At 41.7% G+C, this 14,471-nt stretch overlaps 1 protein-coding gene across 8 annotated transcripts in view; it reads left to right on the forward strand.

Moving 5' to 3' along the window:
- Positions 1 to 14,471, forward strand: part of EBF1 (EBF transcription factor 1) — a 386,065-nt gene that overhangs the window by 1,353 nt on the left and 370,241 nt on the right. For all 8 annotated transcript variants that reach the window (XM_025434483.3, XM_025434487.3, XM_025434484.3 and 5 more), the window contains exons 2-5: positions 1,837 to 1,993; positions 2,536 to 2,599; positions 3,245 to 3,300; positions 13,826 to 13,899. In XM_025434483.3, the coding sequence (XP_025290268.3) occupies positions 1,837 to 1,993; positions 2,536 to 2,599; positions 3,245 to 3,300; positions 13,826 to 13,899 (351 nt within the window). The remainder of the gene's footprint in view (positions 1 to 1,836; positions 1,994 to 2,535; positions 2,600 to 3,244; positions 3,301 to 13,825; positions 13,900 to 14,471) is intronic.

The raw sequence follows: 14,471 nt of genomic DNA on the forward strand, positions 1-14,471 counted from the left end.
GTTGGATATCTGTGTTTTTATGTGATTGCTCTTTCTTTCCTGGCTGGCTGTCTTCGCTTTCTTTTTCTTACTTTCTTTCCTCCTTTTCTTTTTTCTTTCTTTTCTTTTTTCTCTTTTCTATCTTTTTTCTTTCCTTTCCTTCCTTGTTTTCTTTTTCTTCCCTCCTTTCTAAACTTTTTTCCTTCTCTTCTTCTTTCTTTTCCTCCTTTCCTTTCCTTCCTTCCTCCTTCCATCCTACCTTTCTCCCTTTCTTTCTCCTTTTCTACTGCTTTCCTGTGTCTTTTCCTTTCCGTCCTCTCCTCTCTTCCTTCTTTCCACCCTCCCTTTCTTCATTCTTTCCTTCCCCTTCTTTCTTCACCCCTCCTTCCTCTCTTCTCCTTTCCTTACCTCTCTTTCTCTCCCCTTTTCTCTCTCCATGTGTCCCCAGAACCTTCTCTTAATTCCTCGGTCTGGTTCTCTGTCCCCCTCTGTCCCCCTCTCGCTAGCTTTCAGTTTTTCTCGGTCCACCGGTAGAACAGCAACTCCCAACTTTAATTCTGACATCCCCTAAAAGTCTTCTCCACCCTCTGTCACCGGTCCCTTCCAGCCCCTCTCCCACTCTCAGTTCCTGAGATGCTAGACTGTGTGGCCTGGAGGCACTGCCCTTGGAGATTGACGTGGGGGAACTTTTCTGGGCACTCTTATCACCCTTTCCGGGGACTCCTGGTCCCGAGTGAGAAATGGTCTTTTTTTTTTCCCCCAGACCACCAGCTGGGCTTGAGGGAGTAGGAGATCTGGCGGCCCCTGGCCCTATCGGGCTCGGAGAGGGCGGAAGGGGAAAAAGGAAGATGACTAATTACCTCATCCTCATCTTCTCCGGGCAGGGGACAAGTGTCTGCAACACTGTTCCCATCCCCGCTGAGTACACGGATGGGGGTGGTTAGTAGTGAGAGTGAGTTGGGTAACTGGCCTGGGAGCGAAAGAGTGCGTGTGTGTGTGTGTGTGTGTGTGTGTGTGTGTGAGCGCGCCCTTGTGTTGAGCAGGTCGGGTTGTCAGTGGCCTCCCGGCGCCCCTAGCACCCGAGCCTCCAGGTCCCCCACGGGCGCGCTCCGTTGGCACCCCTGGTCCACAGGGTTTCTGGAATGAGTGTGTGGATTTCTGTGGAACAGCGAAACTTTGTCAGGATAGGTCTTTTAAAAACACCCCCAGCTCCCGGTTCCACAGCGGCCACACCTGACAGCTCTGAGCACCCCCCCCCCAGATCCTTTTTCTCACTTGCTTTATTCGGGGAGGGGGCATGCGGTTTCCCGAGGCCGGGCGCCCGCGCTTGGCGGGGGCACACGAGGTTTCCTGGAGGCTGGCTGCGGCTTCAAGAAGCTGAGCCTGTTCCCCATCCATCCTCACCTGCCCTCGAAGCTGAGGCGGGAGGCTCGTGGGGGCGGCGGGGACCGATTCCCCTGCTCCCCTCCTTCCAGGTTGTGAAGGACCGGCTGTATGCCGCGAACGCGGGTTCACCGCATGCACCTCCACCTTTCTGCCTTCCCACGCAGCGCGCGTCAAGTCGGAGTAAACGCTTGCAGGGTTTTATCTCCTGCGCAAAACCCAAACAAAACTTTCGCGGCTCTTCCGCGAGTTGGGGGGCGCGCCCTGTGCTCGGCGGGAGGATTGGACACGCGGGAGCACGCATGTCCGCGGCCGGGTGGGCCCGGGGCGCCGGAGGGGGCGTGTAGGGCGCCCACTGGGTGCTCTGGGGGTAGAGGAGGTTGGTGTTTGACGGGCCTCCCGTGTGTAAGGGGTGACAAAGGGTCTCGCGTCGGTGTCCCGCTTAGCCGTCTAACTCTGCGTCTTTGGCCGCAGCGGGGTGGGTCTGGCCCGGGCTCACTTTGAGAAGCAGCCGCCTTCCAATCTGCGGAAATCCAACTTCTTCCACTTCGTCCTGGCCCTCTACGACAGACAGGGCCAGCCCGTGGAGATCGAGAGGACAGCCTTTGTGGGGTTCGTGGAGAAGGAAAAAGTAAGTGGGCGCAGCGCCGCTGCCCCTCGCCCCCGGCCGGGGAGCAGGCCCAGCCGCTTCGGGAGGCGCGCTCCTCGGCGAGTGCAAAGCATCCATAACACACTCCTGAGCGGGGTCCCCCAAGCCACTTCCCGTCCTGGGCGAACCCGGGCTCCTCGTCCGTGAGGTTCTGCTCCCAAAAAAGTTCGCGTGGAGCCCCAGAGCTGGAGAGAGGCGAGCCCGGCTTCGCACTCCAGAGTCAAGGGCGCCCGGGATGAACCCGCCCTCGAGCGCGCCACCACGCGCGGCTCCTGCCTCTGCTGGCCCAGGCCCGAGCCCCCAGGCCCCACGGAATTTTCTGGAAGGGAAGAGGGAGCAGTAAGGGTCGGGAGGGCGGCAGAGGGATCACAGGTGGCCGCAATTTCTGCTGCTCCCGGGCCTGCCCGGTTCCCCGGCTGGGGGTCCGGTCCTTGGGAAAGTTGCCTCGAAGTCGGTCCACACTCGCTCACGCCGACCTCTTTCCTGCGTCTCTTGTTGTGTCTTTGCGTCCTGCTGCAACCCAGGAAGCCAACAGCGAAAAGACCAATAACGGGATTCACTACCGGCTCCAGCTCCTCTACAGCAATGGTGAGGCTCGGGTCGGGTCCGCGCCGGCACCCTGGGGCCCTGGGTGAGGGCAGGGTGCGCGGGAAGATCCAAGCGGACCAGAGCCCCGAGCACGCGCAGCCGTCCACGGTCCTCGGGGTCACCGGGCCTCTCCTAAGTTTCGCCTAAGGAGGTTTCACCCGAGGAGGCCCCGAGGAGCCGGAAGGCGGCCGTAGCGGGCTCGCGCATACCTGGGGCCAGGTGTGCAGGCCTGGCCCTCGCAGGGGCCATTTCTCTCCTCCTCCCATTCCTAAGGCCTGTTTCCTTGGCTTAGCCCCGACTCCAGGCCTTGAGTCCTTTGGGCTGGGCTGGGCTGGGCTGGGGTGGGGGGCTCGTGGCCTTGATGGCTCCCGGAGAGCGCGCAGAGGGGCTCCCATGGAGAGAAGGGAGGGTAGCCAGGTGGGGGGTCCTGCCACATTCTCAGCTGCCGCGCTTGGGGACTGGCCCCTCTCTGGACACTGGGGGACGTGGGGGTGGTGGTGTCCTGCCGGTGCTTCTCTGGGACAGTAGGCGTTGCATAAGCCTTAAAGCCCCATTCTTTGTGTTTTGTTTGTTTGTTTATTTTGCGGCAGATCCTCTCTCACTTAATTTTCTTTCGTTCCCCTTTCCCCTTCCCCTCTTCCCCAGGGATAAGGACGGAGCAAGATTTCTACGTGCGCCTCATCGACTCCATGACAAAACAAGTAAGTTTCTTAATTTCGCGCCGTGGGGTGACTCTAGGGCCTCGAAATTTGGGGAAGTCAAGAAGGTGGCTACTCTTTAGCGCGGGGTCTGGGACTTGAACTCTCGACGCCAGGGCGGACCTCAGGCCCCATTTCTCAGCGCAGCCTTCCAGGTGCGGATACACACACTAGCGTCCACCGCGTGGGGAAGATGGCTCGACGGCTCCTTCCTACCAAGGGAGACTCAGGCCTTGTGCTTTAAGACTACAGGGTCCTGAGTGGGGAGAGTAAGTGCTGAACTTCCTTTGACCCGCCGAGAAGCCCCAGGGGGCGCAAAAGGTGCCCAGGGGGCCTTGGTGTAGAGTGGGCTGAGCCTGTGAAACCCGAACCCCCTCCGGGCCTCTCCTGGGAGATACAGTGCAGGGAAGGGTGTGGGGGCGCCTAGGTAGCTTACTCAGGAGTGGTGAGATGAGCTGAGAGCGCAGATGACCCACTCCACAGATTTTTTTTTAAAGGAGGAGGTGGTAGTGGTAGTGCTGTTGGAAGAGGGAGCGGCAATTGTTAGAGAGGATATTTTGCAAAAATCCTCCTGCTTTTGCCTCCAAGTTTGGCAAGAAGCCAGGCAGCATGAGTGAGCTTGTGGTCTTAAAGGTACATAGACGGCATTTTCTTAAACTCTCCAACACGCCGGTGTCAAGCAGTATACATTAAGGTTGAGTTATGGTTTAAAAGATACAATTATGAGCCGAGTCAGAAAAGAGGCCTGACGTTTTAATGAGGCACAGGAGCCTTTTTTTTTTTTTTTTTTTTTTTGATTTTAAGAAAAAGTTTAGTTTCAGAATTAAGTAGCTGGTTAGGTAGTTGGAAGACTTAGGCACAAAAAAGAACCCAGCTTTATTGGGTGGAGGAAAGAAGTTAGAACAAAGAGAAAAGTTATACATTGTGTACTAAAGAGGAATAAAACTTGTTTGCTTGATTGCAATTTTAAAATATTCCCTTTAAAATAAGGATAAAATAAGGGTATCCCTTCTTTCACAGATACTGACTTGGAAGTTTCAAATTATGGTACATATGCATATTTAAAAATTATTTTTAGATAAGCACGGCTTACATATGTTGTACAAAATACACATTCATAAGCTGCTGGAAGTTTTAAAATCTACTCAGCAAGAACCTTTCAATAATAGCTAATTTTGATTGTTAGGTCTCATATTTCATTGTGAACCAAGTAGAAAACATGAGGGTGTGAAATGTAGTTTTAAAAATAATAAATAAATACCTATTGAAATCTATTTCAAGTTATGTCCTTAAAATATTTGACTTTCTTGAAGATTTATTTCTTGGTTGATTGGTCGGAGTAAATTCACATTTATACTTTTAGTCTTGGTCTTATTTTCTTTACTCATTTTGATTATTACATAGGATAATTCTCTTTCATTTGGACACATTGGATTTTGTTAAAAAAATTTTTTTCCCTGCCAAGCAGAAACGCAAAAGCCTGATTTCAGTAACTTTTTTTCTTTTTCTTTTTTTTTTTTTTTTACTGTATGAAAACAAAAATGTCTTAAGTGGAGTTTTGTTTTAAAAAATTGTCTTTGATACCCTAGATATCTTTTCCTGCCATTCTCATCAGAGGAAAGAAAACAGGGGAGGAGGAGGGAGAAAGTATGAACTCAAATACATATTCCATATGCATTTATTAGAAATTTCTTTTTAAAAGACAAAAAAATCCCCACAAATCAGTGTGAAAGGCTTGTCTACTTGTGCAACATTGATCACTTAAATATGAAATCATAGGCAGCACTATGAAACAAACAATTGTAAGGAGTGCAAAACTAGGACACGTTTGAAGTGATTAACTGCTTTCAAAACTTTTAGACCCCTTAAACAACAAATGCCACCAGAACTGATTTTCCCATTATGAAATGAACTGACTTTACACAGTCTCATATGGTGGAGGAATTATCTTGATTTTTATAAAGCAATACATCAAATATCATTTTACTAATGAAGTCATAGAGCTTAAGGAAAAATGACAGCATAGGGCATTCTTTGACTGCCTGGTATTATAAATTCTATCAATTGGAAGTGGGGGCCTAGAACAAGATTTAGTTTATTTTTAATAATAACAGGTATGAGAAAGTCATTTGCCATAATATGACATCTCAGTAAAAGTTACAATTATAAATGTATGCAATTGTGTATTTTGATGGGGAGGGACCTGAAAAAGGTTTAAATGGTTATCTGAATTTGTTCTAAAAATATCAAAAGAAAGGGATTTCTTTTCTGAGGCATACCTGTTTGCTTTCATAATAACGGTCTAATGCCTTCTGTGTAGGTTTCACTTTGAAAGGCAATCCCTGCCCATTATCTGTTTGTTGATTATGTGCTGTAAGAGTTTGGGAAGTAGGTTAGCTTCTTGTATACACCGTTAATATAATAGTCTTAAAAAAGCAGATCAGTGTGAAGAAGCATAACTTTTCCTGGCTTTGACATAATTATTATATTTTAGTCTTAATGAGTAAAACAGCAGATTCTCATCTAGCTTGAAATTACTGTGATTTAAAATTGTTTAAATTTCATATTTTCATTAAGTATACAGTGGCCTGGCCCCTTGAATCTGGAATCAGAAGTAAGGCTTGACATTAGCTGACTGATTAAATAGTTAAAATTTTGTTTCCCCTGTGAAATTCTTCCAGATAGACTCAGGATTTTGATATTTAGAGTACAAAATAGGATAATTTGAGTGAAGTTATCATAAAATTTTGGAGGGAATACCTAGCCAAAGTTCAAGTGTCTTCTCTTAGCTGCTTGTTTGTAACATTTTTCATATCAGAGATGCAGCTTTATGTGTGTGATGTCTTATCTTGGACTCAGAAGTTGGGGTTAAAACTCAAAGAGAATCTTTGGCAAGCAAAATCCAAAACTATCTGTGCACTCAATATTTTTATAGAATGTTCCTGAACTTGAGTGGAGTTAGCAGCATTGAAATCAAACAGAAATGTACTCAATCAACCAAGATGTATTGGCATGACACAGTATTTCACACCTTTTCAAAGTGTCTCATTACACTACCTTGGGTAATGACTCTTAATTTTGGACTCAAGCAGGAAAGATGAAGTTTTATTATAAGTGAATGTATAAGGATCCGAGCACCCTTATCCCAATGCCTCTCTCATAAAACACAAAGGATGTGACGATATTTAAAAAATTCATCCACCAACTAGAAAATGAGAGGCTTGCTTTTGGGAAGGGTTGTTCAAAACCAAGTTTAGCCGGACTAAAAATAGGTTGTTTTTGTGTCATTGCTGTTTTTGGTATTCCATTAGTGAGCATGCAAAAAGGCCTGTAGGATCCAGAAGTTTATGGTTGTTGCATTCAGAAACAATATCTACTGCAGAAGCTCAAATGAACCCAGTGGGGAGAGGTCTGATGTTTAATGTGCCTCATTTCAGACTTTCATGTAGTATTTGAAATATGATTACGTTCTGTGATTGCTTAGGTGGGTTAACATTAAATAATTAAAAAAAAAGCCTTTAACTTATCTTCTCTCCTACCATCTTGCTTTAAAAAAAGTGACTTTTCTTATAATTTAGAGAAAGAGTACTAAGTTCCATAAAGTTATCAAAAACAAAGTATTCCTGCCCACAGACAGAAGCTCTTTTTTTGGAAAGGGAAAAATAACGGTCACATAATCCTTGTCGAGTATGGGCTTGAAGGTAGATGATGTGGTAAGGGGACCCTAAAAAGTGGAAAGCATAGTGGGAAGTCCAAAGTACGATGATCAGAAATGCTGTCCTATTTCTCTTACAAGCTAATCTTCTTTATGTATTTGTTTTGTTGTTCCCGGTACTTTAAGTTATTGATGCAAGCACATTTCTTCCTATTGATTGTTTCATTATATCCTGCCACAGCTACGTAGATTTGATTAACAACCCTTTCAGTTCATGGTTCTTCATTGGTAGATAAACACATTTTTAGTATATCAATAAGTTCCAAAGGAATTCAAGAGGCCAGCCGAGAGATTCTTTCCTACATTTGGAAAAACCTACAAACAGAAAAAGACAGGGCAGGTTTAGAGTCAGGAGCCACCTTGTAGCAGCTTTCTCTCTCCTTTGGTAACATGTCAAAAATGCAGGTGATTTAAATTTCCTTGCACATAGAGGAATGAAGAAGTTTGGAATTTTTATGCATGATCAGGACCTGTGTTTGGGAAAATGTAAACTCATCACAGTGGAAAATGTGTTGTTTGGAGTCTGGGGGTGAAAACAAAGCTGATGGTTTTGGAGAGATTGCCGGAGCCAGATGGCCTAGTACTTCCCCAGTCTGGCGGCCCAACTGCTCCCTCCTGGATAATATACAGCCATTTGTTCGGGGATATTTACGCTAGAGCTGTTTCCATGTGAATGTTTGAACAGCATTAAAAACGAACATATTAGTAGTGATGCATTTATCGAACTCAGATGACTACACCAATAGTCTGTTCTTACGTCTTTCCTTATAATGCTGAGGAGTGAAGGAGTGTTTGGATGTGGGTGAATTGTTTATATAGTTGTTGAGCAAGAATGATTTGATCTCAGAGTAATTAAAATATGTAAGCATTTGGAATAAAACTAATGGAAATAATGATAACACCTACCTTGAAGCTCTTTTGTGACAATTAAATGAATTCATACATGTGAAGTGCTTAGAATAGTGACTGGCACATATTAAGTGCTTAATAAATTAGCTGCTTTTATTATTTTATTATTATTATTATTGTCCCATTGGGTTGACAAAGCCAGCTGTATCTACTAATATAGATGTAAATGTAGCTATCATATGAGTGAAATATCTCTTACTACTGTTAGAAAAAGAAATACCATGTGGGATTGTTAGAGTGATTCAGTTTTTATCTCGGTGCTTGAATAATATCGGGGATTTTATTTCTTTGAGACATTAAAGATGTATTCTAAAGCTAACTGCTTTCGATACACATTCTCTTTTTATTCAGGACTGTGATGTAACTGAACAGCATACTGAATATGATATCATTCCTTTGCAACTTTGAATTCAGTTCTGAAAACAGGCCTTCTTAGCTGCTAAGCTGAAATTACATCTTTATAATTTGTTCACCAGTAGCCCAGCTGCTAATTGAAGCAAAATAATTTTTTATTTTATCCCACTATTAATGTTGGATTGCTGTTTGACACAATTGTTTATGAAATGTCAGATTTGTAGTGTTTTCTTTGGCACAGGTTAATTTTTAACTAGGGCTCCTTCACCTACTGGAAATTTCTGGGATCACATAAGCTACCACTTTTTTTTTCCCTTAATGACAAGTAATATAACTTGGTGGTTGAATGCAATGATTAATATTATAGTACATTGATATTGTAGGTGTTCATATTATTTTTTGATTCGTTCCAATTCTTGGTAATTTGCTACCAAAGGCTTGTTGACAGTCTGTATTTAGAGGATATTTTACTTCTGTTTGAAGGAGGTACTTTGTACATTCATGAACTTATTTTTGAAGGTGACAAATTCGGTTTGGCCTTTATTCTGTATGTAGAAAAAGAAGTAAAATTTTCAAGGTTACTCTCTTTTACTTAAATGGAAAATTAGGAGTTTTTGATAATTATGAATCACCCATCTCTCTCTTTTCTCTCTTTCTTTCCATCTTTTTTCTTTCCTTCCCTCCTACCCTCCCTCTCTCACTCTCTCCTTCCTCCCTCCCTCCCTCCCTTCCTTCTTTCCTTCCTTCCTTCTTTCCTTCTTTCCTTTCTTCCTTCCCTCCCACCTTCCTTCTAATGATGACATGTAATCTATTGTTTGGTTGTAAACCAAAAAAAGGCTTCTCATGAAAACATTTGTTCCTAAAATGCTTTTGGGTTTTGAAGAACTAAAGTCAAAACTATTTTCCTCACCCTCTTTGTTTTGGCATAGAACAAAAAGAGTTAAAACTATTAGAAGAGTAAACAAAGAAGAGGCTTGCTTAATTCTCTGTATTTCCTTTGGCATCCTATTGAAGTGTGATCCTGGTGCATGTTCACTGTGTATTTTTCATTTTTTCTGTGTGGTCTTTATCCACATTAAGTTTCAATTAACTTTTAAGACCCAGTGATATCCTAGAAAATCAGGGATGAATCACACTTTACAAGATGCTATCTAAAACAGTGGCAAACTGAGGCAGATTTTCTCCATTAATTGATTTATTCCTTTTCAAAGGCTGAATAGGTGGACTTATAATTGGGAATTTGAAATTAATGGCATTTTAGTCTTTCCCAGTAAAACTTCGGGCACTGCTGTTGCATAAGGGTATGAAAGTTTAACAATTCCCATTTTTTCCTCATTTTTGTTCATTATGAAAAAGTATTCTAAAAAAATCCTCAGTCTGAAAATTAATGAGGTGTTATAAATCCTTGGATATTTTCTTTCTGCTTCTTAGAACAGGACATTAGGGAAAGGGGAAAGAGGGCCAGTATGTCAGGAAACTAAATCTGCTCCACATAGGTCAAGTTTTGACAACTTCATTATCAATTTCACCAGGTTTTTAAAGTTAAGTTGAAGCTAGTGCTGTTTATTCTTTTAGTTTTCTTCCTGCACAAGTATTTCTGCCACCTTCCGGGATTTACTTGCCATTGGCAGAATTAAGGTCAATATCGTTTTCTGCTTGATACTGTATTTTTTATTTCTTAGGTGAAAACCTGCACTTGCTTTGCCATCAGTTCATTTATTTAAATAATATATTTCATATGCTTTCCCTCCCCCTCCTGCCCATGTCTGTAACAGGCCTCTGGTCCTTACTCCTGATAAACACATTGATTTATTTAAACCACTGTTGTCTTTGTCGCTCTCACAACAGACTACCTTCCTCACAGTGAGCAGACACATGATTTACTATGGAGGATGAAAATAAAATAAGCCTTCTTCTTCGTGTTCCATTGTCTGGGCCCTAAACCAGCTGTCTATTAAAATGGTTTCACTTAAAATAGTCAATGCTGTTTATATGCTTCTGTGATCTCCCAGCTGATCCAGTCCCAGCAAGCTTTATTCACACCCCACAGAGACACATATTTAAATTAGTAAGAAAAGCAGAAACTTCTAAGTTGGTATAAGAAGCTCCTTTTCCTTTTAGGCTTAAAGTCTGGGTTTGCTGAACTGTGAACCCATCTTGACGTGTGTACAAAATGTAGATGGTAGAAAGTTGATGTGTGGCTCTCAGTTGTGTGTGTAAGCTGCAGGGAAAGCCTAGTGACATTTTTCAAAAGTCTGTCTTACTAAAGACACTCTGCTTCAGATATACTCAGCAAAACAAATTTATCATATTTTACCATTTTGGATCTCATTAGAATATTGATTTCTTGGCTCATATCTTTTATATGATATTGTATGTGTGTGTGTGTGTGTGTGTGTGTTAAGAAGGCTTTTCAGTGACAAATATTGCATCAGTGAGGTCAGAGGTAGATCTGCCTGTGAATGAGGTCCACTCTTTAACTAATTCTGTTATACTAATGTTCTAATTTATTGTACTTCCAGGATTTTAGTTCTACTTCATAGGAGAATGAAAAGACTCCCCGTTTCTCTTACTTTTATTTCAGAAATCATAGAAGTAGCACTTCTTTCCCTGTGTTTATGTGCTAAAAAATATTGCTCTGTTGAGGCATCAAAAAGAGGGATGGCAGAAACTTTATGCTTCCACTCCTCTCTAGAATTCCCAACTATTTCTGAGCAAATCTGAACTCATGCTTTTATTTTTCTATGCTTGATTTAGAGGATTCTCCATTTTGATTCTGCTGCCAGAAGTGAACTGGCAGCTTGGCATTTAGTAAAGAGGTGCATTACAGAGGTGCTGGGCCTTCAACAAATGATATTCAGTCACTAAAGATAAAAACCTGGGATCCCTGGGCATCCATGGGTCATCTACTGTTTAGGGCAGTGGTGAGCATATCTGCACTGTGGCATGTCTTTCATTGAATATCACCATGGATATCACTGGTTTTGGTGGAATCAGCAGCCTCAACAAAAATAATATCATCTAGAAAGAATCAAGGTGAGAAGGCTGATATAACTGAAACACATTCCTCTTAAAAAAACCAAACCTTTTTTTTTTTTTTTTTTTACAGGAAGGAAAATCCTACCATATCTGTGGATATATTTATCAAGTTACTTGTATCAGTTTAGTATAACAAAAAACTGAAATTGAAACAGAGGGTTATTGGGATATTAAGAGACTATCCCAAATATGTAGTGATAATAGGATGTCACAAAAATGCATGATTAAAATTTTTAATAAAAAAAAATTTTTTTTAATCACCATGTTTGATACCTAATCGGTTCCTTACAGTTATTTCTTTGATTTGAGCAGTGATTGGAATAAATAAAGCAGACAGATAAAATTTTTGGCTTTCAAAATGTTTTTGATTTACTCTGCATTTTCTTGAATAAAGCAAATTCTTGGGTATTTGAAAAGGTCTCTTAAGAATACAGGAAAGAATCATCAGTGGATGCTGACACTTGTGGATGAAAATTTTAGGCATCATATGATATTACCATAATGGAGATGATCTCTCCAAGAGGATGGTTATGCATTACATAAAGTGAAGTAGTAATCTCACAGTGGGGAAATCTGACTATGATCTCTAGTGGATGGCAGTCACCACCTTAACCAAATGGTTAGAGTTTACTGCCAGTAATGGAACTAGTTGACAGTGTGATCTGATATACTGGGAAGAACCCAGAATCACATCTGTGGCATTCTGGCCCTGAATCGTGTAACTTTAGTCTAAGTCTGAGGAAACATCAGACAAACCTAAACTGAGGATACTGTACAAAAGAACTGGCTTACCGTCTTTAACAATGTCAACACCATTAACTCGACTCAGGAACGTTCTATATTAAAGGAGACAGCACAACTGAATGCAGTGATTGGTACTGGATTTTTAAAATCATGTATGTATGTATGTATGTATGTATGCATGCAATGAAGGACATTATTGGGTAATTGGTAAATGTCAGTAAAGTCTGTAGATTAGCTTATGGTATATCAGTGCTAATTTTCTAATTCAGATACTTGTACTGTGGTTATGGAAGAGAATTCTTCATTTTAAGGAAAATATATGCTGAAGTATTTAAAATATGTCTGCAGTATACTTATAAACAGTTTAGGAAAAAATAGGAAAGAATAAATGGTTTTAGTGAAGTGTAAACATTTGAGGGAGCTGATTAAGGAGTATCTTGTAATTCTTTATATATTCTTGCAGCTTTCCTGTAAGTCTAAAATTATGTCAAAATAAAATGTTAAAAAATACAAGGTTATGATAGACTAACCATAAAAAATGGTTTTGACAGCTAGTGAAAGGTTTTCTCCTTATACAAGTACTTTACATCATGTTTTTATTTGTTGCAATTTTTGTTCTGTAATGGAATTAGATATTATACCCAGAGCCTGCTCTAGAGTCTGCCCACACTGTGTCTTCTAAAAGTCCCAGGTTTATAAACAAAGCACATTAAAGCCAACTACAAGAAGGTCACCACAGCATCTCTATGTACTAAATAAAGATAGTCTCTGGTTAATTTAAATAGTTTTGCCACCAAGAAATTGAGTTATCTGAATGTGTGAAAGTAATTTTATTAATAATTTGAAGCAGTGTTTGTATCATGCACTGATAGAGTGTTAAGCTAGTTAAAATGTATCCTGATGTAGAGCGTTACTCTACCAATAGCTGTGTTTTTCTCTGGCCCAGGTATTAGCCTGTAAATATTCCAGGAGGCTGCCATCTCAGGGAAACTTCAGGGTGATTTTAAGCAAAATGTTTGTATGCACATTACTAAAAACAGACAAAGACATACTGGCTGATGAGGTAGTTTGGAGTCCAAATTTTGGGAGTCAGATGTAATTCTTCTCAGTTTAGGGAGATAACTCCATGGCTTAAGCCCACACACACACAGCATATGCCGGCGTGTATTACTGTTTGGGTGGGTGTACACCCTGGAGAGCACATGTTTTCAGCCTGTAGGCGGGAAGAAGGATTTTCCCTGATTGATGAATCATCTCAAAGAAGACACAGTTAGTGAACGGACTCATTAACCATACCCCCACTTGTTTTTTGCTACTCATCTCTAGAACAGTAAATGCTGGGGCTGGAAGTAGTAAAATGAAGTGACAAATGCATGTTTAGATGTCAAATCCACGTGCTTTTCTGTATTTTAAATCACTGGCATCTGAATCTGCTAAACCTTCTGGGTTTTTCTACCTTCAATGATTAGGTTTATCTTATTCTGAATTGAAAGGAAAATTGTGGTTGTCTTGACAACAGAAGTTCATCTCACTTACTGATCCAAAGGTGTGCGTCATAGTAATGTAGTTTACGGGACAGAGAGGAACATATGCCCTCTACTTGATTTGAGTTGATCCTTAACAATGTATCTTGAAATAGCTCAGTGAGGCAGCTCCAGAGAGCTAATTGGCTCTCAGCAATGTTGAAGTGGTCAAGTACTCAATTGTTAATAGTTTGTTCTCTTTACTTAGTTCCATTTTTAGCTCAAATCATGCCTTTGTTTTCAGGCCATAGTGTATGAAGGCCAAGACAAGAACCCAGAAATGTGCCGAGTCTTGCTCACACATGAGATCATGTGCAGGTAAGAAAAACCTTGTTCTCTCCCTTTAATTAGCAGAGAGAAGATGAGTTCGCATCTCAAATCTAGGTGAGCTCAGGATTATTTAGGGGTATATATCTTACTTGTATTAGATAATTTAAAAAGAACTGTTAAACACGAGTATTGGTAATAAAGTGTCACAGACATCTCAGTAGTTCTTGACTATCAGATTTCATACTGAAAGACATATATTTCCATTTTGATATCACACTTTTAATGGGCACAAAGCAGTGCCCTCCCCTTCTTCCTTTCAATCAAACAAAATACAGTATATCCTTTTAGTGTTAATATATGTGCTCAACTGCATTGCTAGTAAAATGAGTAAGAGTTCTATTGATGTCAGCAAAGCCTCTGTTTGGATAAGACTTGAAAGTTATAGTTCCCCTTTTTAATTCTCCCACTTGAAAATGTGACCGTCGGTGCAAAGGCATCATTCCTCCTTAAGTCAAGCGTGGGTTTTTCCCCCTTGCATCTGATCTCTCATCTTAGTGACCCAGTATAGAACTGTGACAGCGTAGTTAATATTTTTCAGTGGCAGTGAGCTTTTAGAAGGT

Source organism: Canis lupus, chromosome 4, assembly GCF_003254725.2.
Source record: "Canis lupus dingo isolate Sandy chromosome 4, ASM325472v2, whole genome shotgun sequence".
In the NCBI taxonomy this organism is placed as follows: Eukaryota; Metazoa; Chordata; class Mammalia; order Carnivora; family Canidae; genus Canis; species Canis lupus.